Source organism: Rissa tridactyla, chromosome 3, assembly GCF_028500815.1.
Source record: "Rissa tridactyla isolate bRisTri1 chromosome 3, bRisTri1.patW.cur.20221130, whole genome shotgun sequence".
Taxonomy (NCBI): Eukaryota; Metazoa; Chordata; class Aves; order Charadriiformes; family Laridae; genus Rissa; species Rissa tridactyla.
In genome coordinates, this window is record NC_071468.1 from 110,810,579 (window position 1) to 110,833,633 (window position 23,055).

General features: G+C 46.3%; 1 protein-coding gene across 4 annotated transcripts; it reads right to left on the bottom strand.

Annotated features, from left to right (window-relative positions):
- Positions 1 to 12,460: 12,460 nt before the first annotated feature.
- Positions 12,461 to 22,811, bottom strand: ODC1 (ornithine decarboxylase 1). Of its 4 annotated transcripts, none has more exons than XM_054195912.1 (11): positions 22,548 to 22,811; positions 19,141 to 19,286; positions 18,798 to 18,971; positions 18,457 to 18,629; positions 18,035 to 18,169; positions 17,795 to 17,876; positions 17,372 to 17,455; positions 15,918 to 16,080; positions 15,716 to 15,828; positions 15,215 to 15,429; positions 12,461 to 12,943 (listed from the first exon to the last, which is right to left on the bottom strand). In XM_054195912.1, the coding sequence occupies exons 2-11, from the start codon at positions 19,240 to 19,242 to the stop codon at positions 12,802 to 12,804; spliced, it is 1,383 nt and encodes a 460-aa protein (XP_054051887.1). In that variant the 5' UTR covers positions 19,243 to 19,286; positions 22,548 to 22,811; the 3' UTR covers positions 12,461 to 12,801. The 4 variants fall into 4 exon arrangements, with proteins under 4 accessions (XP_054051887.1, XP_054051891.1, XP_054051890.1 ...); XM_054195916.1 differs by lacking the exon at positions 22,548 to 22,811 and adding an exon at positions 22,347 to 22,364; XM_054195915.1 differs by lacking the exon at positions 22,548 to 22,811 and adding an exon at positions 20,339 to 20,911.
- Positions 22,812 to 23,055: the final 244 nt, after the last annotated feature.

The window sequence follows — 23,055 nt, forward strand, 5'->3', positions numbered from 1 at the left end:
CACCCTCACAGGAAAGAATTTATTCCTCATATCCAACCTAAATCTCCCCTCTTTCAGTGTGAAACCCCTCATCCTATCATTACACTCCCTGGTAAAGAGCCCCTCCCCAGCTTTCCTGTAGGCCCCCTTCAGGTACTGGAAGGGGCTATAAGGTCTCCCTGGAGCCTTCTCTTCTCCAGGCTGAACAACCCCAACTCTCTCAGCCTGTCCTCATAGCAGAGGTGCTCCAGCCCTCTGATCATCTTTGTGGCCTCCTCTGGACCCGCTCCACCTGGTCCACGTCCTTCTTGTGCTGAGGACTCCAGAGCTGGATGCAGTACTCCAGGTGGGGTCTCACCAGAGCAGAGCAGAGCATAGCAGAGCAGAGGGGCAGAATCACCTCCCTTGACCTGCTGGCCACACTTCTTGTGATGCAGCCCAGATGCAGTTGGCTTTCTGGGCTGCAAGTGCTCCTTGCCAGCTCATGTCGAGCTTCTCGTCCACCAGCACCCCCAAGTCCTTCTCCTCAGAGCTGCTCTCATCTTGTCTGTATCATCTTGTCTATGTCTGCGTGTGCAAGTGTTTGCAGCTTTACTGAGCATTTATTTTTAAATTGCCACCAGGCAGGTCCAGCACAGGGCGCATGGGCAGGCTCTGGCAGGGAGGAGACAGAGGGACCATGCCTGCAGCACAAGCATCTGTGATTGGGGGGTGTGTGGTGACAGGGCAGAACATCCAATCCTGGACAAAGCTGCCAAGGCATGGAAATACAGGGTGCCACGCAGTGACTGGTAACACGAGGTGTCCTCTCTTTGCCTAGGGTCTTCTCATAAGCTTTCTTTGGCCAGGACCTTTTGCACAAGCACAAAATTCAGCAGCAGCATTTAGAAACAAGGGAGGGATGAGCGGGCACGAGGAGGAGGATGGGACAGGCAGGCTGAGCCTGCGATGCAGTCTGTAGATGTGATGGCAGATCACCCATGTAGGACTTAGACCCACCAAGCAAGGGGACTTTCTTGAAACTGTCCACCTCTTGACTAACGCCACCAGCAGAGCATGGAACTGATGGCACAGTTCCTTGCCCCGTTGCTTTATACTACTTACAAGCACTTCCCTAAGGATAAAGCTAAATGTCCTGCCTCTGGGTTTGCCTTGTCGTCCCCTTCGATGGGCAATTCACACCTCTGTCATGGAGCATGAGTCAATTCAAAGCCTTCACCTCCATCAGCTGCACAGCTCTGTCTCACAGGTTTTTTCCAAAGCAAGACTGTTATTTGATTCCCTCCTCAGTAATGTGATTTAAATCACCCTTCAATCACCAGTCATTTCACGCCTGATGGCAATAAGGACAAATTAGCACCTTACATGAGAGAAAGGTGCTTCTGGGAAATGGGTTTCATTCCTGACAGGTTTTTGAGAAGGTGCTGCCAACTTTGGATCAATTGGTTCCTCTGTTGCGGGTGTGTGAAGGAAAAGGGCACAAATAGGAAAAAGCGGTACATCCCTGTGTTGTGCACGGCACCGATACAGAAAAAAACACTTTCTGAATGCCGTAGGGGGCACCCGGGAGGCCACCGGGGTGTTGTGGTGGTCCCTGCCTGCATCCTGCCTTCACCCGCACCACAAGCTGACACCCACAGAGGGTGGGTTTTTCTCGATTGCCCAGTGCCCTCGAAAACTCAGGGTTTTCAGTGCTTAAATAAAGTTGGCATTGAGCCCCGAAGGACACAGGAGCCTGTGCCCCACTGCCGGTACGGAGCCACCCGCCTCATTGAACAGCGGTGAGATCTGCCCGCCAGCTTGCCTCCAGGTCATGCTTTTTCCTTAAAAATAGAGGAAAACTAATTTTTAATGTAAAAAATAGTGATGTTGGGAGGTGTTAAGATCCAGCAGCAGGGAGTGGTGTGGTGGGATTGCCTCTGGAAGCCAAGTTCACACATTCCCTAGCTCTGCCCAGGGGATCAAGAGGATTTTTTATACTTTAGAGAATCGACCGCAGCCTTAACAGGCTGGATGGCAGTGTTGGATGACTAATTAGTGATTGACAATGAATCGGAGCCTACAACCATCCTCTGTCATGTCTTGGGAGAGAAGCTGGGGTTACACAGTGAGGATAAGGTGAGGCTGGATGAAACCAATGCCAAAAGACACCTGCTGTGACTTTAGATTTCATCTAGATAAGGTGAAGTGAATGGATTTGACCCAGGCATGTTTTTACCTTTATCCGTATATCTTAGAGTAGCAAGAATTTTTTTCTTCTCAGAAGAGCGATGTTTTACTATTTGTGCCACCAGCATGGCAATAAAAAGCCAAGCTTCAACAGTTCGTTGCCTTAATCAAAAGCCGAAACCACAGTCCCCCCTCAGCCATGGGTGACAGTGACCCAGGCTGAGGAGCTGCCACCGCCTAAAATGCCACAGGAAAGGTTTTATGACAGCCTGCTAAAGCGAACAGCAACAAACTGCTCAGATCAGGTGGTACCTGCCCGAGTGCACCGATAGAGCAGAAAGATGAGAGCATAACCTCTCATTTATATCAGCCTGTGGCAAACATGACACCAGATTATTAGTAGCATTTTTTTAATGACTCTAGGGCACAGTCTGAGGAACTCCAGACCAGTAAGCCTGATGTCTGAACCAGAAAAAAATTGGTAGAAACTACAGCAAAGTACAGACATTGCAGATCCTAGGATAAATGTGATGTATTAGGGAAGAGACAAAATGGGCTTTTATAAAGGGAAGTCTTGCCTGATGAATCTATTCGTGGTTTCTGCAGGAACAAAGTGGTAACACATTCCTAAATGGTCTGAAAAGGGATGGATGGATGGATGGATGGATGGATGGATGGACGGACGGACGGACGGACGGTCAGACTGACCAACGGATACAATGAGACAAGGACGTTTGCTAATGATGCGGGATTGTCTAGGGTCATCAGAGACGGTGCAAAATATTGCAGAAGTTTTTCTCCATATTGGTGACTGGGCAGTAAAAATCACAGAATCACAGAATGGTTTGGGTTGGGAGGGACCTAAAAGACCATCCAGTTCCAACCCCCCCTGTCATGGGCAGGGACACCTCCCACTAGACCAGGCTGCTCAAAGCCCCATCCAGCCTGGCCTTGAACACCAGTTAAACTGTTAAACTGTTAAATGTTAGTTAAACTACCTATTATTAACTAACAAAAGAAAGGACTCAGGAAAATATAGCTCTAATTATTCATACACACTTTGGGGTCAGAATTAGCATGATATTGAGATCACTTTGGGTTGAGATCTGAAAATATCCTCTCAGTGCTTAACTTGTACCATGAATAAGCTTTTGGGGAGCCTTTGGGTTTAGGATGTTACTGAGCTGGGTAAAAGGGTTCCTCAGGCACTGTGCTCATCATGTGGGGTTAAACTGGCCTCTAAAACCTCCTCCTTCTGCTCAGGCTTGGACAGTCCTCCCTGTATAGCCCACATGCCCATATTTCTGTGTCCTTAGCTCCTTGCTTGATGATTTAAACTTTCTGGCTGGTTGTGTGGCAGCTGGTACCTGGCTGGATCACGTACAGTGGCAGCGGTACTTGCGCAGAGCGATGGCAAATAGCTCCACAGCTGCTTAATGCCAGCAGGGAACATTTTGATCAGCCCATCCTGACCCTGCGGCTAACACAGGCCAGCGAATCTGCCTTGGTAATTTGTGTACCAGGCTTGTACCTTTGGCCCGAGGCTGGAGACGATGCTAAACATCTGCCGCCGGACTCCTGAGGGTGACGTCAATACTCTTTTGTCTTAAGTCTGGTAATGGCTCAGCTGCATCCATCTCTCCCAGAGATAAATTATACTTTATTGCATGGTATTGCTCAGGACAGAAACAAAAATCTCATTAGGCACCAGCAGTTCAGCACTTAAAACTCGGAGTAATAAATAGCTTAACCAGGGGAGCTTTTTGTCCCCATCCACGCGCTCTGGCTCTCAGGAGGCCCAGGGGAACTGGTGGGATGGCAGAGGATGGTTGCATGATATCCCCGGGCTTTACTGGGGACAGCGTTGGGAAGCCAGGCCAGTGGAGATGTGCTCTACCTTGCTGCAGCCCCACCAGCATCATCTGCCCAAATGGGGTGGTTTTCTTCTCCAGGAGGGGACAGCAGCGGGAGAAACTCAGGGCATCTCCTGAGGCACATCTTAGCATGCATCCACATCTCGGGGTGCATCCAAGCCTTGGCTTACACCCACGCTAAACCGTCCAGCCCTGAGTATGGGGTCTCCCCCACCTTCCACATGCAATAAGCACTGGTAAGGCATCTGGCTCCAGCCTCCCTGAGGCCACAGGGCATTTTTCTGGCCCTGGGAAGAGGACACAAGCAGGAGTGCAGGGAGCTGGGCACAGCCGGGCTCATCTCACACAGAGGATTTTAGGGAGTCCTCCCTCCACCAGCCTGCCCTCATCTCTCAGCAGCTGCAGATACTCCAGGGAGTCTCTGCCGTGTCCCACAAACCCCTGGACTCGGTGGCATCAGGCAGAAGGGTGCCTGGGGCTGCTCGTAACCCATCTGGAGGGACCCATCCTGGGCAAGGGATGCTGATGCTCTCTGCTCTGGCCTCTTCCCTTCCCACCATCCTCCCCCCAACTCAGCAAAGATGTAAGAAATTACATTTTCCCTGCAAGCTCTGTTCCCCTGTGGGCTCTCCTCAGTGCGGGTCGACTTATTTGCTGGTAAGAAAGAAATTTCCCTGCTTGCCACTCCCCCCCCCCCCAGCAAAGGTGAAGCCTGCAGGTGGCCACCCCGGCCGTGAGAAGGTCCCAGAGCTGAGGAGCAGGTGGCAGCAAACACCGACTCCCAGTGTCGGGATGAAGGCGGGAGAGGCCTGACGCGGGCTGTTGCTGCCATCTAGCCATGCCCGCCGCCCAGGCACAGCACAGCTCTCCCAACACGGGCTTTTCTCTCTATTTTTACCTGCGAGTTACTCGCTTTCTGCCGCTTTCCTCTTCCGAGCCACCAAGGGGAAAATATCTCTAAGGTCTCTTCTTTTAGCCCCCCCTCCCTGAGGCTGTTGCTTTAGCTACTGCAGCACCTACTTAGGGCCAGGACGCACAGCAGCTTGGTGGCATCTCATCTTACTGAAGCAGTTTCCCAGTGTCCCCAGTGTTAAATGTGCTGCCCATCAGACTTGGGACCATCATTTGCTCCTCCTCCCGGGTCAGCTGATAGCTACCAAAGTTGCAGGGAGCAAAAACAGCTTCAAAAGCAGAGACCCGCTCCCAGCCTCAGGTTTAGGACACAGGCCAGGGTGGTGGGACATCTGTGGGGTGAGACGTCCATGCCAGCATCAGGGCACGGAGGGTGTCTTCCCCCAGGGGAGGTGAACCTCACTGGGTAGAAGGATGCAGCCCAGCACGCGTGGGCCCATAATGCTCACTGGATCTGAGCCCATGACCATGGGAGCAGGGGAGAGCAGCTGGCGTGTCCCACTTTGGTTTGATACCTCAAATACTGTGTTCAGTTTTGGGCCCCTCGCCACAAAAAAGACATTGAGGTGCTGGAGCGTGTCCAGGGAAGGGCAATGAAGCTGGTGAGGGGTCTGGAGAACAAGTCTTATGAGAAGCGGCTGAGGGAGCTGGGGTTGTTCAGCCTGGAGAAAAGGAGGCTGAGGGGAGACCTTCTCGCTCTCTACAACCACCTGAAAGGAGGCTGTAGAGAGGTGGGGGTCGGTCTCTTCTCCCAAGTAACAGGCGATAGGACAAGAGGAAACTGCCTCCAGTTGTGCCGGGAGAGGTTTAGACTGGATATTAGGAAGTTTTTACACTGAAAGGGTTATTAAGCATTGGAAGAGGCTGCCCAGGGAAGTGGTGGAGTCGCCATCCCTGGAGGTATTTAAAAGATGAGTAGACGTGGTGCTTAGAGACATGGTTTAGTGGTTACTTGGCAGTGTTAGGTTAACAGTTGGACTTGATGATCTTAAAGGTCTCTTCCAACCAAAATGATTCTAGGGTGGGGACAAGCGCACTAGGGTTGGAGGGACCTCAGGAAGTCTCTAGCCGAGCTTCTGCTCCAAGCAGGATCAGCTGCAAGGTCAGCCCAGGCTGCTTAGGGCTTTGTCCTGTCAGGTCTTGAAAGCTTCCAGAGATGGAGCCTAGCCAGACCCATCAGCAGCCTGGCCCATGCCTGACTGTCCTCATGGGGCAATTTTTCCTTGCACCGGAGCAAGGAGAAATGCCCCTGCCCCCACTCCCCGGTCCATAGTCGCCTGACTAACATCAGCAGTCCTAGAGAGCTGTTCTATGGAAGATGGCATAAATCAGTTCCATGGACTTACACCCTGCCCCAGAAAACCCCTGACAGCAGAGAACCTAAATTAATCCCAGGAGTGATAAAGGAGACCAAAAAAGTTGCAAAAGTAGCTACTGGAAGAGCTGAGCCTTGAATCGGGCCCCAAGAAGAAGCTGGAAGCTGACGGGACATTTGAGGTAACAGCCTTAATTAACAAAAAAAAAAAAAAGAGCCACTCATTTTGAAGTGTTCTGTGTATAAAAACCCATTTCTGTGAACAGAGGGGAAGGGAGTTTTGTTTGGTTGGGTTTTTCTTTTTTTTTTTTTTTTGAGCTATGCAATAGTTTAATTATTACTTTGTATATAGTTTTTCCTTGTACTTTTCTTATTTGCATTTGTTCTCTCTAATAACATCTTGCTTATGCTGCGGTCTGACATCAGGAGTGTGGGTTTCATTTAAAAGCTTTCCATCTCTCTCCTTTCTCCTGACTTTCCTGGCTCTGACAGATGGAGGAGGGCGGCGGGGGGGTGGTGGTGGTGGGGTGGCATTGATGCTTTTTTTTTTTGAGCTGAGCTCCATCTTGTGGGCTTTTGCTCAGCTAATTAGTCACCACATCATTATCTCTGAGAGGATCTCCCTTGGCCCAGGTCAGAGGAACACCCCTGCTTCGCTTGCAGTCGGCTATAATCACCTGGGGGATGAAACACGGATGGCACAAGCGGATGAGTCCTATTCCCGGGGAGCTTGGCGAGCCATCCTGGCAGGGCGCGGGAGGCATTTCCCTCCCCCGAATCAGCAGTCTCCGTGGCAAGCTGGATGTTCTCTTGCTTTTCGCTTTGGTCAGACACTTTTATGGTTTAATGCAAGCTTCGACTGCAGGAAAGCAGGACGTTCATTGCTGAGAAATATTTATCGTGCTATCTCAGCCAAATGCTGTTGCTGCTGTTGAACTATAGCTAACGGCAAGTAAGTGGAGTTTTTAAGCAGGAATTTTTTTTATTTAGCAACATAATAGATGATTTTTCTTCTTGTCCTCACAGTAAGGGCAGCAGCACCTTCATTATCTTACTGAAAACTGCATCAACATTATCCTGTTCAAGCACTGCGACCCTGTTCCTTTCAAGAGTGCCAACCTCGAGCTAATACCTTGATCCTCCCAGCTAGTCAGCTTAGTAGCCAAATATAAAAGGGTGATGCTTAAGCCCACTGAGTGCCCAAATCCTGGTCTTCTCCCAGGGTAGGGAACTGCGTTTTAAGGATGGATGAAATAATACCTGTGATTGCAAAGTACTTCGGGAATCCTTCATACGGAGCCGCTCCAGTTGCCCTTTCTCAGCCTGTATGCGGCGCTTGCTGCCTTCCCGCGGTACGTGGACTGACCCTGCCCTTCCCTAGCGATGGAACGTGTTGGTGGCAACCCGGAAGGGAGCAGCCGGTTCTCAGCGGTTGTCTCTGCCTTTGCTTCCTTCCCTGAATTGCTGTGCAGCCTTGCTCTCTCTCGACTGTTTTCTGGCCTGGAACACGGCATTTGGCTCCGTACCGCAAAGGCAGGGTGAGCCAATTAATCTTTTACAAAGCACTTGGAGAGCATGAACTGCAGAGAGTATAACCAGAAAGCACTTTATTTTTGGTGTGGGAATACTGTGGGCAAGACTGGGACCAGCTCCCTAAAATGAGGGAGAAGAAGAGGGAGGGCTGGTTACAGTGTGCTGATGTTTTTGTCTTTAGGCAAAGACTAACAGACTGAGGAAAACTGTTGCTGTAGTATAAGCATCAAGAAGAACATGCAAATAAGGGTCTAATATTAGTTGGACTGTAGCGATATTTGCAAGACAACACGGACATAGGCCAGACTGCAGTATGCTCCCCCGAGGGAGCTCCCTTCGTTTTCCCGTGCTCAAGCGTTTGCCTGTAACGTCGGTGGCCTCTCCTTACCGAAACGGAGGGGATTGAAAGGGCCGTGGTTGGTTGTGCCCACAGCGCTCACCTCCTTTGCATTACTACCCTCAGGCTCGCACCGCAAAGGGCATCGTCTTGGGGGCTGTGCTCCCCTGAGCGCCCACAGTCAGCCTTCCAGAAGCGTCACCCCTGTGGTTTAGCTGCTCTGAACACCTCCTCTAGGCAGAGGACTACAAAACTAGCTGAAGAGCAATAGCAAATCTTGCCAAAACATAAGTCCCAGCCCGGTATACGCTCCCTGGTCTTTATGCGTTTTTCACTATAGTCAAATACAGTGTTTTAACTAAAGACAAATTTGAATTGGAGGCATTTGTGACACGGGTATTGAAACCAGACCATGGCCACTGAGACACCAGCCTCCTCCAAACTGTAAAGAAACCCAGGTGATGCACATCAAAACGAGGGATACGGCTCTAAAGCAAACTGCTCCCACTTCTTTTGGTACTGATCAGTGTTTATTTCAAGAGAAAAATAATAATAATTATTGCAATGATTGATAACTTTTTGCTTTTTGACAATCAAATGACATATTTGTCTAAGCTCTTCTTGTAATACTAGTGGATAATGATTAATATTTTTCTTGCGGAAAAGGGCTAGTTTTGATGTGGAAAGAAAGCTTTCAATTTCAGTCTCACTGCAAATTGGCACTGTGTTTAGCTATAAAAGATCTGTTTAAATGACAGAGTACTTGCTGGGGGGGAGGTCTGCGAGAAAAGAGCTCTCCCGCTGGCTCCAGGTTTGTTCCTGGACGAAGCCTTGCTCCTGTAGGTGTGTGCTGCTGCTGGGGTCCCTGCTCAGCGCTGCTCCCAGCTCTGGCTTAGGCTGCCGGTGCCAATGAGGCGGCTGTCTCTTGCCTTTTCCAAAGGGATTCATGCACTGGCACCGGTTGTCTGCAAGGCTCATGTTGTAGCCTACAAGTTAGCAGCTTAAAAAGTAATCATGAGTTAAATGCTCCTGCAGCAACACATGGGCCGCCTGCCCCACAGTACGCTCTAGCCACCAGTAACTCCCCTCCGTGTCCCTTACTCTCTCTACCTCAGCATTCTCCACCCTCTCACTAACACATTCCCACCTTTGATTTTTCCATCTGATGTGATTTCAGGGGAGCAGTGTTTACCAACTTCTTTTTGGTATATGAAACTACATTTGCACAGGCCACATACAGCCATAGGTGGACGTATGGAAGGCCTCAGCTAGACTTATTTCAGACCTCAAGCAGCTTCACCACTCAATAAAGAGGAATGGGGTGATTAGAAGCCTCAGCTCAGGGTAATGTCTTGGTATTTGCCTGTTGGCAATTTGACAATATTACTCTCTTTTTTCCAGGAGTGATCCCAAGAGAACCAACACCACCATCACTGGTGCCAGCAAGGGGAGTGACCACCGGGGACATTAGGAGCAGGAACACCACAGTCCCTGCAAATGGGTCAGCAAAGCCCACAGTGAGACAGACACAGCGCCCTACGGAGCACGGATAGCAAGAAGCAAGCTGAAAGGCACAGGCTATTCTTGGCTCCAACTTTGATTATTTGTTGAGCTAATTATATAAGACAGACACGCCTGATCTCAATTTTTCTGGCATGCAGCTCCTCCCTCCTGTATGAGACAAGCTTGCTCCAGGGAGGAATAATTAAGATGTGCACTTACAACAACTGGATTTGATCAATTAACATGGCGAAATAGAGCAAAACCTGTGATGGCCCAAGACTTGGGGAAGGGAGATCAAACTAAACCATGAGGGCTCACTGCTTACTTTATTACATCTTTGCTGTCCTACCTGGGACATGTCCTATTAGGAAATGTACTGCCCTAGTTTGGATGGTAGGGAATCCACACAGTCACCATATGACTGATTTGTGTCATTTAGGGTATTTTAAAATCAATTAAAGAAGTGGAAATGGACCACTAAGATTCTGTGGAAGCCCGGAGCAGGGCAGCTGGGAGATGAAGGATAAGTACTCAGTATCCCAAAGCCCAGAACATCTGCTCAGCATGATCCAACTTGATCATGTCTTGCTTAAAAACACACTGCCATTACTGTAAAAATTTATTACTCCCACAAGTACTAAAGTCAGCTAGCAAAACCCATTGTTAATTTTGTTTTGGGTTTTGGTTTGTGTTTTTCTTTTTTTACACAGAAGACACTCAAGAAAATTAACAGTTCTTTTTAAGCACTTGATACTGTCCTTACACATGGCTTACAGAGCACCAGCTGAGGCTATGACACCTGCCATGGAAGAGGAAGGTAGAGAACTGAGGTTCAGCTACATCACTTTTGGGGAGCATCCTAAGTTCATGAAAATGCTTATTAGCATGTTGTCACTGTCCTTGCCTCCAGCAGAGAGAAACAGATGTTTTTGTTTTTTCTTTGAGACAAAACCCAATGAAGTAACTAAAGCAACCAATTAAGTTAAATGTAGATCAAGAAACTAATTGCTGCCTGCCAAATTCATCTCAGGGAAACTTACTAATTAGCTTCCACAAGTGATTGCCTTGAAACTACCTGCTGGAGATGGTCTCCACTGGCTACAAGTAGAGGAAGCCAAATTGTGGCACTTGCCCACCAGGGCAAGAGAAGAGGCCCAGCACTAGCTGCTGGTGCAGGTATCACTTAAGGCCTCACTACAGCCATACACCCACCCGGCTCAGCCATCGCCAGCCTTCAGCCAGACAGGTTTAAAAGTAGCTGCATCTCCTTCAAGTAACTGCAGTCTTTCTAGGAATACTGTTTCTGCACACCCGTTAGGTTTTTTCCACAGTTCAAGGCAAGATTTAGATGTGAAATTGTTACAGTATTAACATTTGGTTACCATTCATGACTTTTGCTTTCATGCTAAGAATCTGTAAGTTTCCACATGAATTTGGAGAAGCTAAAAAGGAAATCCTGGTTTAGACGCAGGGAGTTTGAGATTAAGACTATTGCTCCACTATGCCAAACAGCTGGCTACTGTATGCATGAGAATAAAGGCAAGTGCTATTTCGGTCACAAGCTTGAAGCTAGGAGTGAAGCAAATAAGTAAATAAATAAATCACTTGTGACTCTTCAAGAGAATGAGGAGTAAGGTACTACCACTTCTGTTCACCCTAGTAGCTCAGCTAGCTGGGAGTGTAGTCTCAGATGAAAGCACAGAATAAAGGTTAAACATTTTCTTTCAAGCAGCTGTGAAAGCAAACAGTTTTATTTCTCATCTTGCTATAGCCCCTGTTTCTATTAGCAGTGCTACCCTTTGGATGACCCTTTAAACTTTAACACTTACTCTAAGTTAGCTTAAGCTTTACATGCTTATTCAATGAATTCAGGTTTTCCTCTTTACACATCAGGCATTTGCTAAGGGATGTCTGCAGTCCAGGACCTTCTGGCAAACGGAACAGATACAGATCTAGGACCAATTGGTGTGTCAGAAATATTTTGCAATTTTAGTGCAGCAAGTGGCAGCAAACTAGCATCAGGTTCAGTAGAAGTCAGAATGCTCGACTCCAGCAAGCAGACTCACTAATTTCATCATCAGTGCACCCTGCATTAGCTTCTAGTATTTAGTACTTGTGGCATCTATCACATTTAACCCAAAGTCAGGTAGCAAATACAGGGTGGCATGTATTTTCATTACATTAGAGCTTCTAATTTTATTGCATGCACAAAGAATGTTGAGTCCCACCATTCACTTCATACTAAAGCTCTAGGCAGTAAGGGGCAGAGAGTAGTCATCACCTACTAGTCAGCCACATAGTTTCAGCTTCTTAAGTTTTCCCATGACATGTTTTAATCCTCACACGCATAACAAGCGGCTTGTCAGTGGCAGCCACGGAGCCTGTGCTGTATTCTAATGACTAGATGGGTTTTAAATAGCCATCAGTCCTGGCCACAGCAGTTATAGACCAACAGGAAAAAAAAAAGGGCACTGCATTGAACTTGCAATATGCAACTATGTTAAGCCCATGTTCCATGGTGAAAGACAAATCTGAATCCACAAGAATTTGCACAGTATTCCAGTTTACTGACTTATATGATTAGAAAAAGTCAAGCTTTTTCTAATCGTATATTAAGAAAAGACACAATTTAGTTTCCCTACCCATTAAGGGGTTCCTTCACTTCAGTAAGTTGGGAGGGTGAGGGTAGAGGAGGAGATGGCAATTGTGTTATTCATGTATTAAGAAGCTCTTGGCTTGCAGTGTCTGGTCTGCCTTCATATATTCTACCTCCATATATGCTATAGGAGCCATCCATAGCAGATTAATTTTCTACAGATTAACTAGACACAGGACCAGTTATTCCAATATACTTTATTTTAAAACAGGTAGGTCACAAAACACTAAGCTTAGCCCATTCTGCCATACACAAGCTACAAATACTTGTTTGACAGTTGAGGGTCAGTCTTTAGTAGCATACATGAAAAGTGAATAAAAATCCATATAAAACAATATTCAAATAGTTTCCATAGGAACACAGATAATTGTGACCCATCTCCCTAGTCATTTTTGTTGCTTTTATGCCAAACCTAAACTTCAAAAAAAAAAATCACTTAAAAATTCTAGCAAGAATTAAGTTAATAGTCCCCCAAATGCCCTAAATTCAATGACTAACCTTGCAGTTAATTACTAAATATTACCTATACATTAATACTAGCTGAAGCACAAGTTGCTGGATATTCAATTCCGCTTTCCCAGGCACAAGAGAGTGGCAGACTAGCAACATCCTGCTCCTCCACTTCGGCTAGGAACCCTTGCTCCTTGATCTGCTGCATTAGTTGCCTAGAAAGAAAACAAGAAAAGCAAAGCAACAGTCAAAAAATGTTTCACTACAATGTGTGATAAAGAAGGTAAACAAAGTACTTTTTTTTTTTTTTACTGCCAGGGAGCATGAGATGAACTCTTTACTCATCATCTGCAATCCAGACAATATTACTGGCTAGACTTTAGGGCAAATGCCAATACCAAGCTGTTTTCACCATTTCTGAGTAGGATCTAGACCTGCAAAGATGCACCTACACACACGTAGCTACATCTGTATACCACAGGCTATACAGATTTAATCCCACTCCCTCACATTCCTGGGCAACTTGAATCAAGGAAAAGCATGGATGACAGACTAGGAACGTAAAGCAGCTGACCAGTGAGAACCACGCAATTCCTTCCATACTCAGACGGGAGCTGTACTGAAAGACAAGCTCAGAAGAACTTCAGTTGACTGAGTTTTTAGATTTTACTACATTGTCCTGGCTTCAGCTGAGAAAGAGTTAGTTTTCTGGCTAGTGATTGCTGTGAAAGGAATGTCAATAATGCATAGTTTTAGTTGTTGCTAAGCAATGTTTATGCTTTTCAAGGACTCTTTTCAGCTTCCCATAGGAGCTGAGGAGTATAGACAGACCAACAGAATGGCCAATGGAACATTCCATACCATAGATGTCATGCTCAGTATATACATGAGGGTTGGCCAGGGGAACGGGGAGGGAAGTCTGTGATCGCTGCTCATGGCAGTGCCAATTCACCAAACTGAGAATGACTTGTGTCATTATTATGATTGTTATTTTCCTTTTCCGTTATTGTTTCTCTCTTTTGGTTTTTTTTTTTTTCCTCCTTTCCCTCCTTTTCTCCTCCTTCTCCCTGCCATTCTAGGGGAAGAGGGAGAACTGCGTGACTGGCTGCGACGTCCTGGCTGCCAGCTGGGGTTAGACCACAACATACATGCAAGGCAAGAAATTGTGCTACTACATGGCTCCCTACATACTACTAGCTTTTACTTAGACATAAAGTCATCTTGTCCCTTATCTTAGTTATCTAGCCGCAGGTTTAGTTACACATCTTTATACATGCAGATTACAGTCCAAAAAGCTTGTCCCTGTGCTAGAAAGATCTGCACCATAACTTCATTGATACATGCCCCCTCAGTTAAGGGCTAGATTGCATCACAGAATTTCCTTGCCAAACAGAAAAGGCAGGCAGTCACGCAGGGCTGAAGGAGGGCTGTAGACTTGGATGATGGTTATTGTCTGCATAGTTAAGCTCAGCATGCCTCAGACTAAGTATTACCTTTTAACAGAAACCCAGTGCTATAGTGAAAGAGCTAATTATTCTCCTGCAGAGCCATTTTTAATTCAATTAGACACAAGTGTAGCGTCTTATGGGAAGCTTCCTCTTACTTTTATGGCAGGAAATCCCCTGAACTTAAGCATTTTCAGTAAATTTGAAAGCAACCCAACAGCAAAGTTAATCATGCTTTAGGGTAATACTGCTGCCCAAATGCTCTCTGCCAGACTTGCAGACTTCAATACAGGGGTAAGGGCTTCCTCTTAAGAGAAAACACCACTTTTATAGAAGATGGAATAGTCTTCTCGCACAGTAATCTGTGTTGCACAGAAGACCATCCATGTTACTTTAAACTACTGTTTAAGGTGCAGTTTCACAGTACCCTTGCACTCAAGACGTAGTCCTGCTTTCTTTGCTTACCTGTTTAATAACTTCCCATGGAGATCTAGCACTCTGCACTGAGCAATGAGCCAGAGCTCAACCTAAACCAAGGAACAGCTCTCAAGTAAAGACAGATCATATTGTGAAGCAGCACTGTTAAACGTTCCTGTGTCCTGAAGTCAGGATTTAGCAAGCTAATAGTGTAGAAGACTGTGTACTATTAGAACTGTGATTGACTGTCTCCAATTACTGGTCACAGAAGCTAACTGTAAAGAATCCGTAATGTTTCTTTCTATACATTGTGCAAGAATGAAAAACACCAGCTACAAGCCCAGGTTAACAAAAAGACTCCTAATATTACCCTTTTAAGAGCACCTCTCCTGGAAGCGAGTACATCAGAAAAAAAAGAATAATTGGTAGTGTTAGCATTGTTCTAAGCACACAGCAAAATGTGCCAGAGCCATCGCCTTTCTTCCACATCACAAGGAGATTTTACGAGAGCTATGGCACTAAAACTATGGCCCTGCTTGTTAAAGGACAAACAACTGACATGAGCTATTCACCACAGTCATCTGTATCAAAAGCACTGATGGATCAAGATACTTAATTACTAACCATGCTGGTCTTGACATCACATAGTGTATTGTTGGCCTCTGGAATCCATTGAAAGTAGAAGCTGCTGCAACAGTATAGGCACCCATGTTTTCAAACAGGATCCAGTCACCAACTTGCAACTCTGGCATATTAAAACGCTCAACAATACGATCCAGGCCATCACATGTTGGTCCCCATATGCTGCAGGAATAGCAGCTGTCATCTGGTTTAGGCCGCTAAAGAAGAGAATTGAGTATAATTAGTTTGACTACCAAAACAGAGCTTCCAGAAGTAATATAGTACTTAGTATAGCATTCCACTTCACAGAGAAGAGGAGGAAGTACTGCTTGCAGGTCCTTCTCTACCTTTGGCTTTGAATTAATCCCACCGCATGCTTCACAAGTCAAATGCCAAATTCTGGTGACATGAAGGGAGCAGTGAACTGAGAAGTGACTGCTGTGACTAGGACTCTCCTACATCCACGATACACAACTAGTATGTGATACTTGTGAATGACCATACCTTTTGCAGAACTGGTTTAACATGTGCGTGATCATACAAGATGCAGTTGAATGATCCATAGACTCCATCATTCACATAATACATAAGAGTTTTGTCATTTGCATCATCTTCGTCTGGAAGAAGATGAGATACCAGTAAGAGAACGCTTGGAAAGAAACACACAGTTGGCTAAGAAGTTAGGATTAAGTCTAGATTTACATACCATCAGAACCTGTTTGCTCCTTTAATACAATTTTTTTTGCAATAATGTTGACTGCCAGCGTGAAAGCTGATGCAACATAGTATCTTCCTGGCTCTGCAATAATATTTATTCCAGAATCGGAAGGAAAGTATTTATCCAGTGCTGGGTTGATTACACTTGTGATCTAAGAAAGAATCAGTTGCCAAGGTTAGAACTTCAGCAGTTACTCAGGTGTTATTTTAGAAGTCTGAAATAAAGTCAGACTTTCATGCTTACAATGATATACTGGTCAAGTGTGTAATAACAACTATCAGCGGATTGTAAACTCTATTGATTGCTTTTGCTTTATTTTACCATTCAGTTTTGTTTGCAATTAAGTTTGCACAAAGCAACAAAACCAGATGTCACTTGCAGCTTAAAAATTTAAGTGACCGCACAGCTCATGTCTGAGTCTAAAGGAAATCACCCCTCCTAGACTCATTAAACAAGCATTAATGCCCTGCAAGTCCTCACACTTCAATTTTAATTTCTAGTCCACTTGTAGTTCTGCTAATCATGCAATATCCCCCAGCTTATGTCATCCTAAAGACCTCATCTCGCAGGATCTTAACAATACAGAAGGCTTTGTCATCACCTTTGAAATTCAGCTGCTTTCACAGTTATTTCCAAGTTCTGAAGTTATCAGTGACTATTAAACTGCCTCCAGCCACAGCAGGACTGTGTTATGCCATGGAACCCAATGACAACCTCATGTAAGCCACTATGAGAAGCCAGCCTTCATTAAGAGGCATTACTATGAGACAACATTAGCTCACGTTATTAGCAGAAACTCACTTTATGTAACTTATTTGCTGTCTACCTTGTGTAAATATGTAATATCACCTAACCACGTCAAATGATGGTGGTTAAGTTTCAGTTAAATTTAATCACCTAACCACATTAGGTTAGACTGGCAGGTGCTCTGACAGCACTGCTCTACATGGAAGTCACCTTGTCCCTTCTGAAAGCAGAACTATTTCTGTGTGAAAGCAGTCTGGAGAACACTGATCAATTAAAAAATTATCCAAAGGCTAATTCTAAACCAGATTGCTGATCTAGTTTGCTGCCACACAGACAGAATGGGTTCAGGACTACCTTTTTACCCTATTTGGGAGCACTGCCCATCTAGATAGTCTGAAGTACAGCATCAACTGGAAGAAGTCTATGCCCGTAAGAATCAAGTCTGCAATTAAAACCTGCTTTACAAGTTTGGTATCTCTGCATGTTTAAGCAGTCATTTAGCTATGTATCTAATGGGTTCATCTAATTTTTAGTTTTCAGATTAATTCTTCTTTTCCTCTAAATTAAATGTCTTATCAAGCAGACAAATTTTCTTGCAAATGTGTCTGCACACAAATAGAAAAAGCAAGATTTTGTTTAATCCAGATCAACATTCAGAGACGCCACATCCTGTGAAGTTCTTAGCAAAGCTATACCTCTTCAAATTTCAGCTTGACGTCTTCAGAGCCAGGGAAGCCACCACCAATATCAAGCAGATACATATTGAAGCCAAGTTCAGCCTAAAATTAGATTAATGGCAACACTGTCAAGAAAGCGTTCTCAGTTTATCATTTTCACTTAAAAAGTAAGGTAAAGTCATTTCATTGATACTTGGAACGGAGCTAACTCATTGTGTTCAAGTAATAGTCACTTGAGTTTGAGCTGCTGATTTTGGAACACCTGTAATGAGTTTTGCAGACTCACAGAATCAGTCAAAGCAAGCCATCATGACCTCAAAAATTCCAACAACATGAAATTAGCAACTTAGCTAGTTTTTAACTCCATAACAGTTATACGCTTGATTCAGTTTTGCCACAACAGTTGAACAGTAGCTCCAGAGAAAGTAGAACTAGACTTACTCCCATATCAAACACACAGCGGGCATCAGAAATGGCTTGAACAAAGGTCTCTGGGTCTGTACATCCACTTCCAACATGGAAACTAGAATGAGACACAAATTATCAGTTGCTATTTGGCAAATTTGTCAAGAAGCTTATACAAAACTCAAGTCACCATATGCAAAGGCATCTCTATTATCAGGTAGACCACGTAAAAGAAATCTTATTTAGTATGACTGTATTTTGGTATTATCAACTCACCTAACTCCAATGATGGCAAGGTCAAGTTCTTTTGCACGCTCCAGAAGAAGCCTGCTAGTCTTTAGCGTAGCTCCAAACTTAACACTCAGACGACAAACTGCTTTGGAGTCATCAGTTGTAATGCGCAAGACTAACCTAGAAAGAGGAAAAAATTAGGGTTTTAGTTCCATTATGAAAGACATCATTGTAGGGCAGGTATGACCTTAGAATGAGACTGAGCTTAAACATATGAACTTTCCTGTCTGTCTCTTCCTAATGTATAGTAAACTATAAGGATTAGATTTCACTGGTTAAAAGTAGGCTTATTTTCTCATAATTTTGCATCTCACCTTAACTAATGAAGAACAACTTTCAGATGACAGTAGATGTTTCCGTAACTTGGGAACCTAAGCAAGAATTATGTAACGATTAGCAAAACTTACTTGGCTTTTGGATGGGCCCTTGCAACTTTCATTAGTTCTACTTCACTATCAAATGTCATCATCTGTACACCACTGCTGGCAGCATGTTTGATTTGAGACACTTGTTTGCAGGGATTTGCATATATTATTCGCTCAGGAGATACACCAATGCTCTGTACCAGTTGTATTTCCGTCTGAAAAAAGAATAGATTACATTAATCATCCATCTAGAAACACCTTTCAGTAAACTAATCAGTACAACAAAAGCAACACTGCTTCACTATGCTTAATTTTATATGAACACATCTTGTGAAGCTGAACATGTACTAACACCACACATCAGAGCACAGGCAAGATCTTACCTTACTGGCGCAATCAAATCCTGCACCAAGAACGGCAAGTGTCTTCACTACAGCTTTGCTGTCGTTACATTTTACGGCATAGAAGGGTGTTACCCGAGGAAGGGCTTTATGCCAGCGCATGTGCTTCTTTACAATATCACCGAGGTCAGCAACGTAGAAGGCATCTTTATCATCCTAGAGCAAATACACATCTTACAGTTACAAACAACGGGTAACAGGATAAGCCTAGAGGTCAGCATTTGAGAAAGAGGTTGCCTTACAGAAGATTTGCAAAGACAACTTGTTCCATTAGTTTATAGACTGATAGTGTCATGCAATGCAGTGATTTTTCTATCATACTTACAGAAGATGACACTTCATTTATTTTTTGGTCAAGGATATCCTTGGCAGTAAAGCCTTCGTCAAGGAAGGTGAATTCAAATTCTTCACTGCTGAAGTTACTCATGATTTCCGAGATTTCAGGTTTATGTGAAAGGATTTAAGTACAAACTGTTGATATAAAAAAAACACCCAAACCATTCATTACTTCATTTAAAGTCATACAATTTACATTCACTACTTCATTTAAATTCATACAGTCGTTATATGACCACTACATCATGATCATATAATTTACAATTACGTAATTCCTACAGTAATCACTAATAGCAGCACATAGATTAAGAATTTACACAGATAACAGATCAGATTTAATCAGAACCAAAGAGGCACTCCACAAAATAATCTTGCTAGCTTGAAGGCAAGTTCTCCTCTATTCAACAACTGTATGATGCACTCAACCTATTAAAAGAAAAAAAAAACCAAAACAAATAAATACCATCAGACACTATTAGCCTAATTCCCTGAAAGTTTCTGCTGCCTTTTCCTTTACCTCCACATCAGAGCTGTCAATATTATGGCTGATGCCAGCCTTTTTAACAACTTTTAAGCACTGTCGTAGCTCACCAGTTTCTGGGAAGAGGGCTTACATGTTAGTACAGACAGAATCGGAGGATGTTACTGACTTCCAAGTAGTAACAACTCTCACTAGGTCAGTGCCAGTTGGGTATCAGGATTCTCACTTCAGTTCAGACTATGCACAAGCCAGCCATGAAACCAGGGCTTTCCCTGAAGTTGCTCTGTTGGTGGTACAGAGCTTCCCTGTTCTACACATTACCTCCAAGCTACATGAAAAGAAAAACCTCTGCTGTCGGGAGTGGCAGATACACACTATAAGAGTGGTTCCTAACTGTGACCTGCAGACAAAGTCTTATCAGCGATCCCAATTAACCCTTTATAACGGGATTTTGCAGTAGTCCATAACAAATCTTCATTGCTAGCAGAAATCTACCAGCCAAGTAGAAAGTCCCTTGAGAACCAGAACTAAAGAGCAATAGCACACTCCTCTGCCATCCAAGACCTATGAAGTCCATGGCAAAGTGTATTGGTCATCCTTTTACTCGGTAATCCAAACAGAGAATAACGGTCTACTTCATTAAGCTGTTAACTCAAGCAGAAGTGTGTGCTACCTTTTAAAGACCTCAGCATTGCAAGTGACTCACAGGGAAGATATGGTTTCATGTAGCCAGGTCCAGCCCTCTTGCCTTCTCTCAGCACTTTTTACACTCAATCTGGTCACACAGATTCGGACTGAAGATTATGCAAACTCTAAAGTATTCACAAATCTTTAGTTACACCACTGTTCCCTCTGTTTTCAAAAAGGCTGTCTACAAACCATATGAAAAATAACTTATGTTTTATAGCTATTACAGATTAACAAGATTCTAACATCAACAGAATCATTCATTCCACACGCTGTGTATACTTGAATCCATCAAACTTCATTAATTGAATGACTTTGAAAAGTCAGTGATTATACAACTACAGAGTTCAGAAACTGCCTGTGCCAAGAACTACTCCACATCTTTTGATCAATTCCCACTTATCAGAGAGAAACCAGATTTAAGATTGAAGCTAGATTAAGCTTTAACTCTAATGAAATAAACCCCAACAATCCACCCAGCCTCATTCTCCCCCATCTCTCATTCACATGCAGTGTTAATTCTCCCAGAAACTGGATTAAAGTCTTCTCTTAAAAGCCTCTTTGCAAGGACCTTAAGAAACAGCAAATTAAACACTTCTCAGGAAGCTGTTTGTTATCAAAAAGAACCTGCATCTCATGGTAGGATGATTTCAACAAGATGTTGCAGCTTTGCAGAAAGCAGTTCAGTGACTTCTAGCTGTGGTTAAGACAAGTGAACACCATCAGAAAGAATTCAGTTTATCCTCCCCCTCTGCAGAGAGCTGCATGAAAAGCACTTTTCCTATTGACCTCTAATAGGAGAATTACTTTTGCTGGTTACAGCAGACTGTGTTAAGAACTTCTTCCAAGATTTCCATCTTCACCTTACAGCACAATTTTTAGCTACAGTGGAATTACACAGCACATAAACAGCACATGATCATGTGGATGCAAATTGCAGCCTCCCAGGACATATTTCTATTTGGATTGTGGGCAAAGCATCTGCAGCTTCATTTGTGCTCATTTAGAAGTTGCCCTCCAGAACATTCAGCAGCTGTATTTAGACACAGCTGAGTCAGGCCGCAGGCTCTGGTCTCAGATACCGAAGCTGCAGCTGGAAGGGGCACCCAAGGCGCCCCTGACCCTGGAGTTAGCAGATTGCTGCTACGGGGAAGGGCACGGCCTGCTGCCCTGCTCTCACCACGGCCTTTCTCCCTGTAAATCACAGATTCATAGAATGGTTTGGGTTGGAAGGGACCTTAAAGACCATCTAGTTCCAACCCCCTGCCATGGGCAGGGACACCTCCCACTAGACCAGGCTGCTCAAAGCCCCATCCAGCCTGGCTTTGAACGCCAGGGATGGGGCATCCACAGCTTCCCTGGGCAACCTGCTCCGGTGCCTCACCACCCTTACAGTTCAGATTTTCTTCCTGATATCTGATTTAAATTTCCCGTTTCAGTTTAAAACCGTCACCCCTCATCCTATCGCTCCACTCCCTGGTAAACAGCCCCTCCCCATCTCTCCTGTAGGCCCCTTCAGGTACTGGAAGGGGCTATAAGGTCTCCCTGGAGCCTTCTCTTCTCCACATTGAACAACCCCAGCTCTCTCAGCCTGTCCTCATAGCAGAGGTGCTCCAGCCCTCTGATCATCTTCCATATGGTCCTGTATGGTATCCATATGGTCCCGCAGCCGAGTCGGCTCCCCGGGAGGGGGGCACGCCACGCTCCGCTTCCGATGCCGAAGCCTCCTGAGGCGGCAGCTCGGCTTGCCCTGGGGGACACCTTCACCACAGCCCGCCTCACCCTGCCGCTTGGCCCCCCAGAGCCTCGGGGTGACCGGCGCCCCGCTGGCGAGAATGGCTCCCGCCTCAGGCCTGGGCCAGGCGGCTTGTGCTGCGAACAAGGCCGCCCCGCGGGCAAGCGCCCTGCCCCGGAGCCACGATCCTGCCCCGCACCTGTCTCTCCCCACCCCAGAACAGGCCGGCGGCCACGGCGGAGCCCTCCCTAACCCAGCTCCGCCAACGCCTCCCCGGGCAGGCCGGCCTGACCCGTTCGCAGCCGCCCGGAGCCTGGGGATTCCCCGGGCGCGGAAGGAAGAAGGCAGGGAGGCCCCATGCCCGGCGGCAGGCGCCGGCGCCCAGCCCGGCCCGCTTGGCAGCGGCCCCGCAGACACGTGGCTCCGCGCCGGGCCGGCTCTTACCCCCGGCCCCGTCCCTCCGCGGCCCAGCCCGGCGCTCCGCTCCCCTCACCTCAGGCAGCGGCGGCAGGAATTGCTGTCAACCCTCGGCAGCCGGTCCCCTCGCTCCGAGCTGCCTCCTCCTGCGAGCCGGGCGCGCCGCGAGGAGCCGGAGGAGCGGAGCCGGCGGAGGGAGCGCGGCGACGGAGCAGACTAAGCACCGCGGCTGACAAAGCTCCGCCACCGCCGCGGCGCTCCTATATATAGTCCCGCCGGCGTCGCTATGGCAACGCACCAGCTCAAACCAGCCCCGATCGGCTGCGACCGGGCAGGGACTCGGGCCAGCCGCTATTGTGACGTCGGCGGAGAACACGCGCAGGGCGCGCCACACACCCCCTCTCTCCCCGCCTTCCTCCCTCCCTCCCGCCGCCCGCTCCTGCCCTGCGCTGAGCGCGTCGGGTCTCTGCAGCCGCTCCGCCGCGACGCCCCGCGGGGCGGGTCCCCGTGTCCCCCCGGGTCCCCGTGGGGCCCGCACGGCGCCAGAAGCTGTCCGGACCCCCCCGCCACAGCAGCCCTGCTGA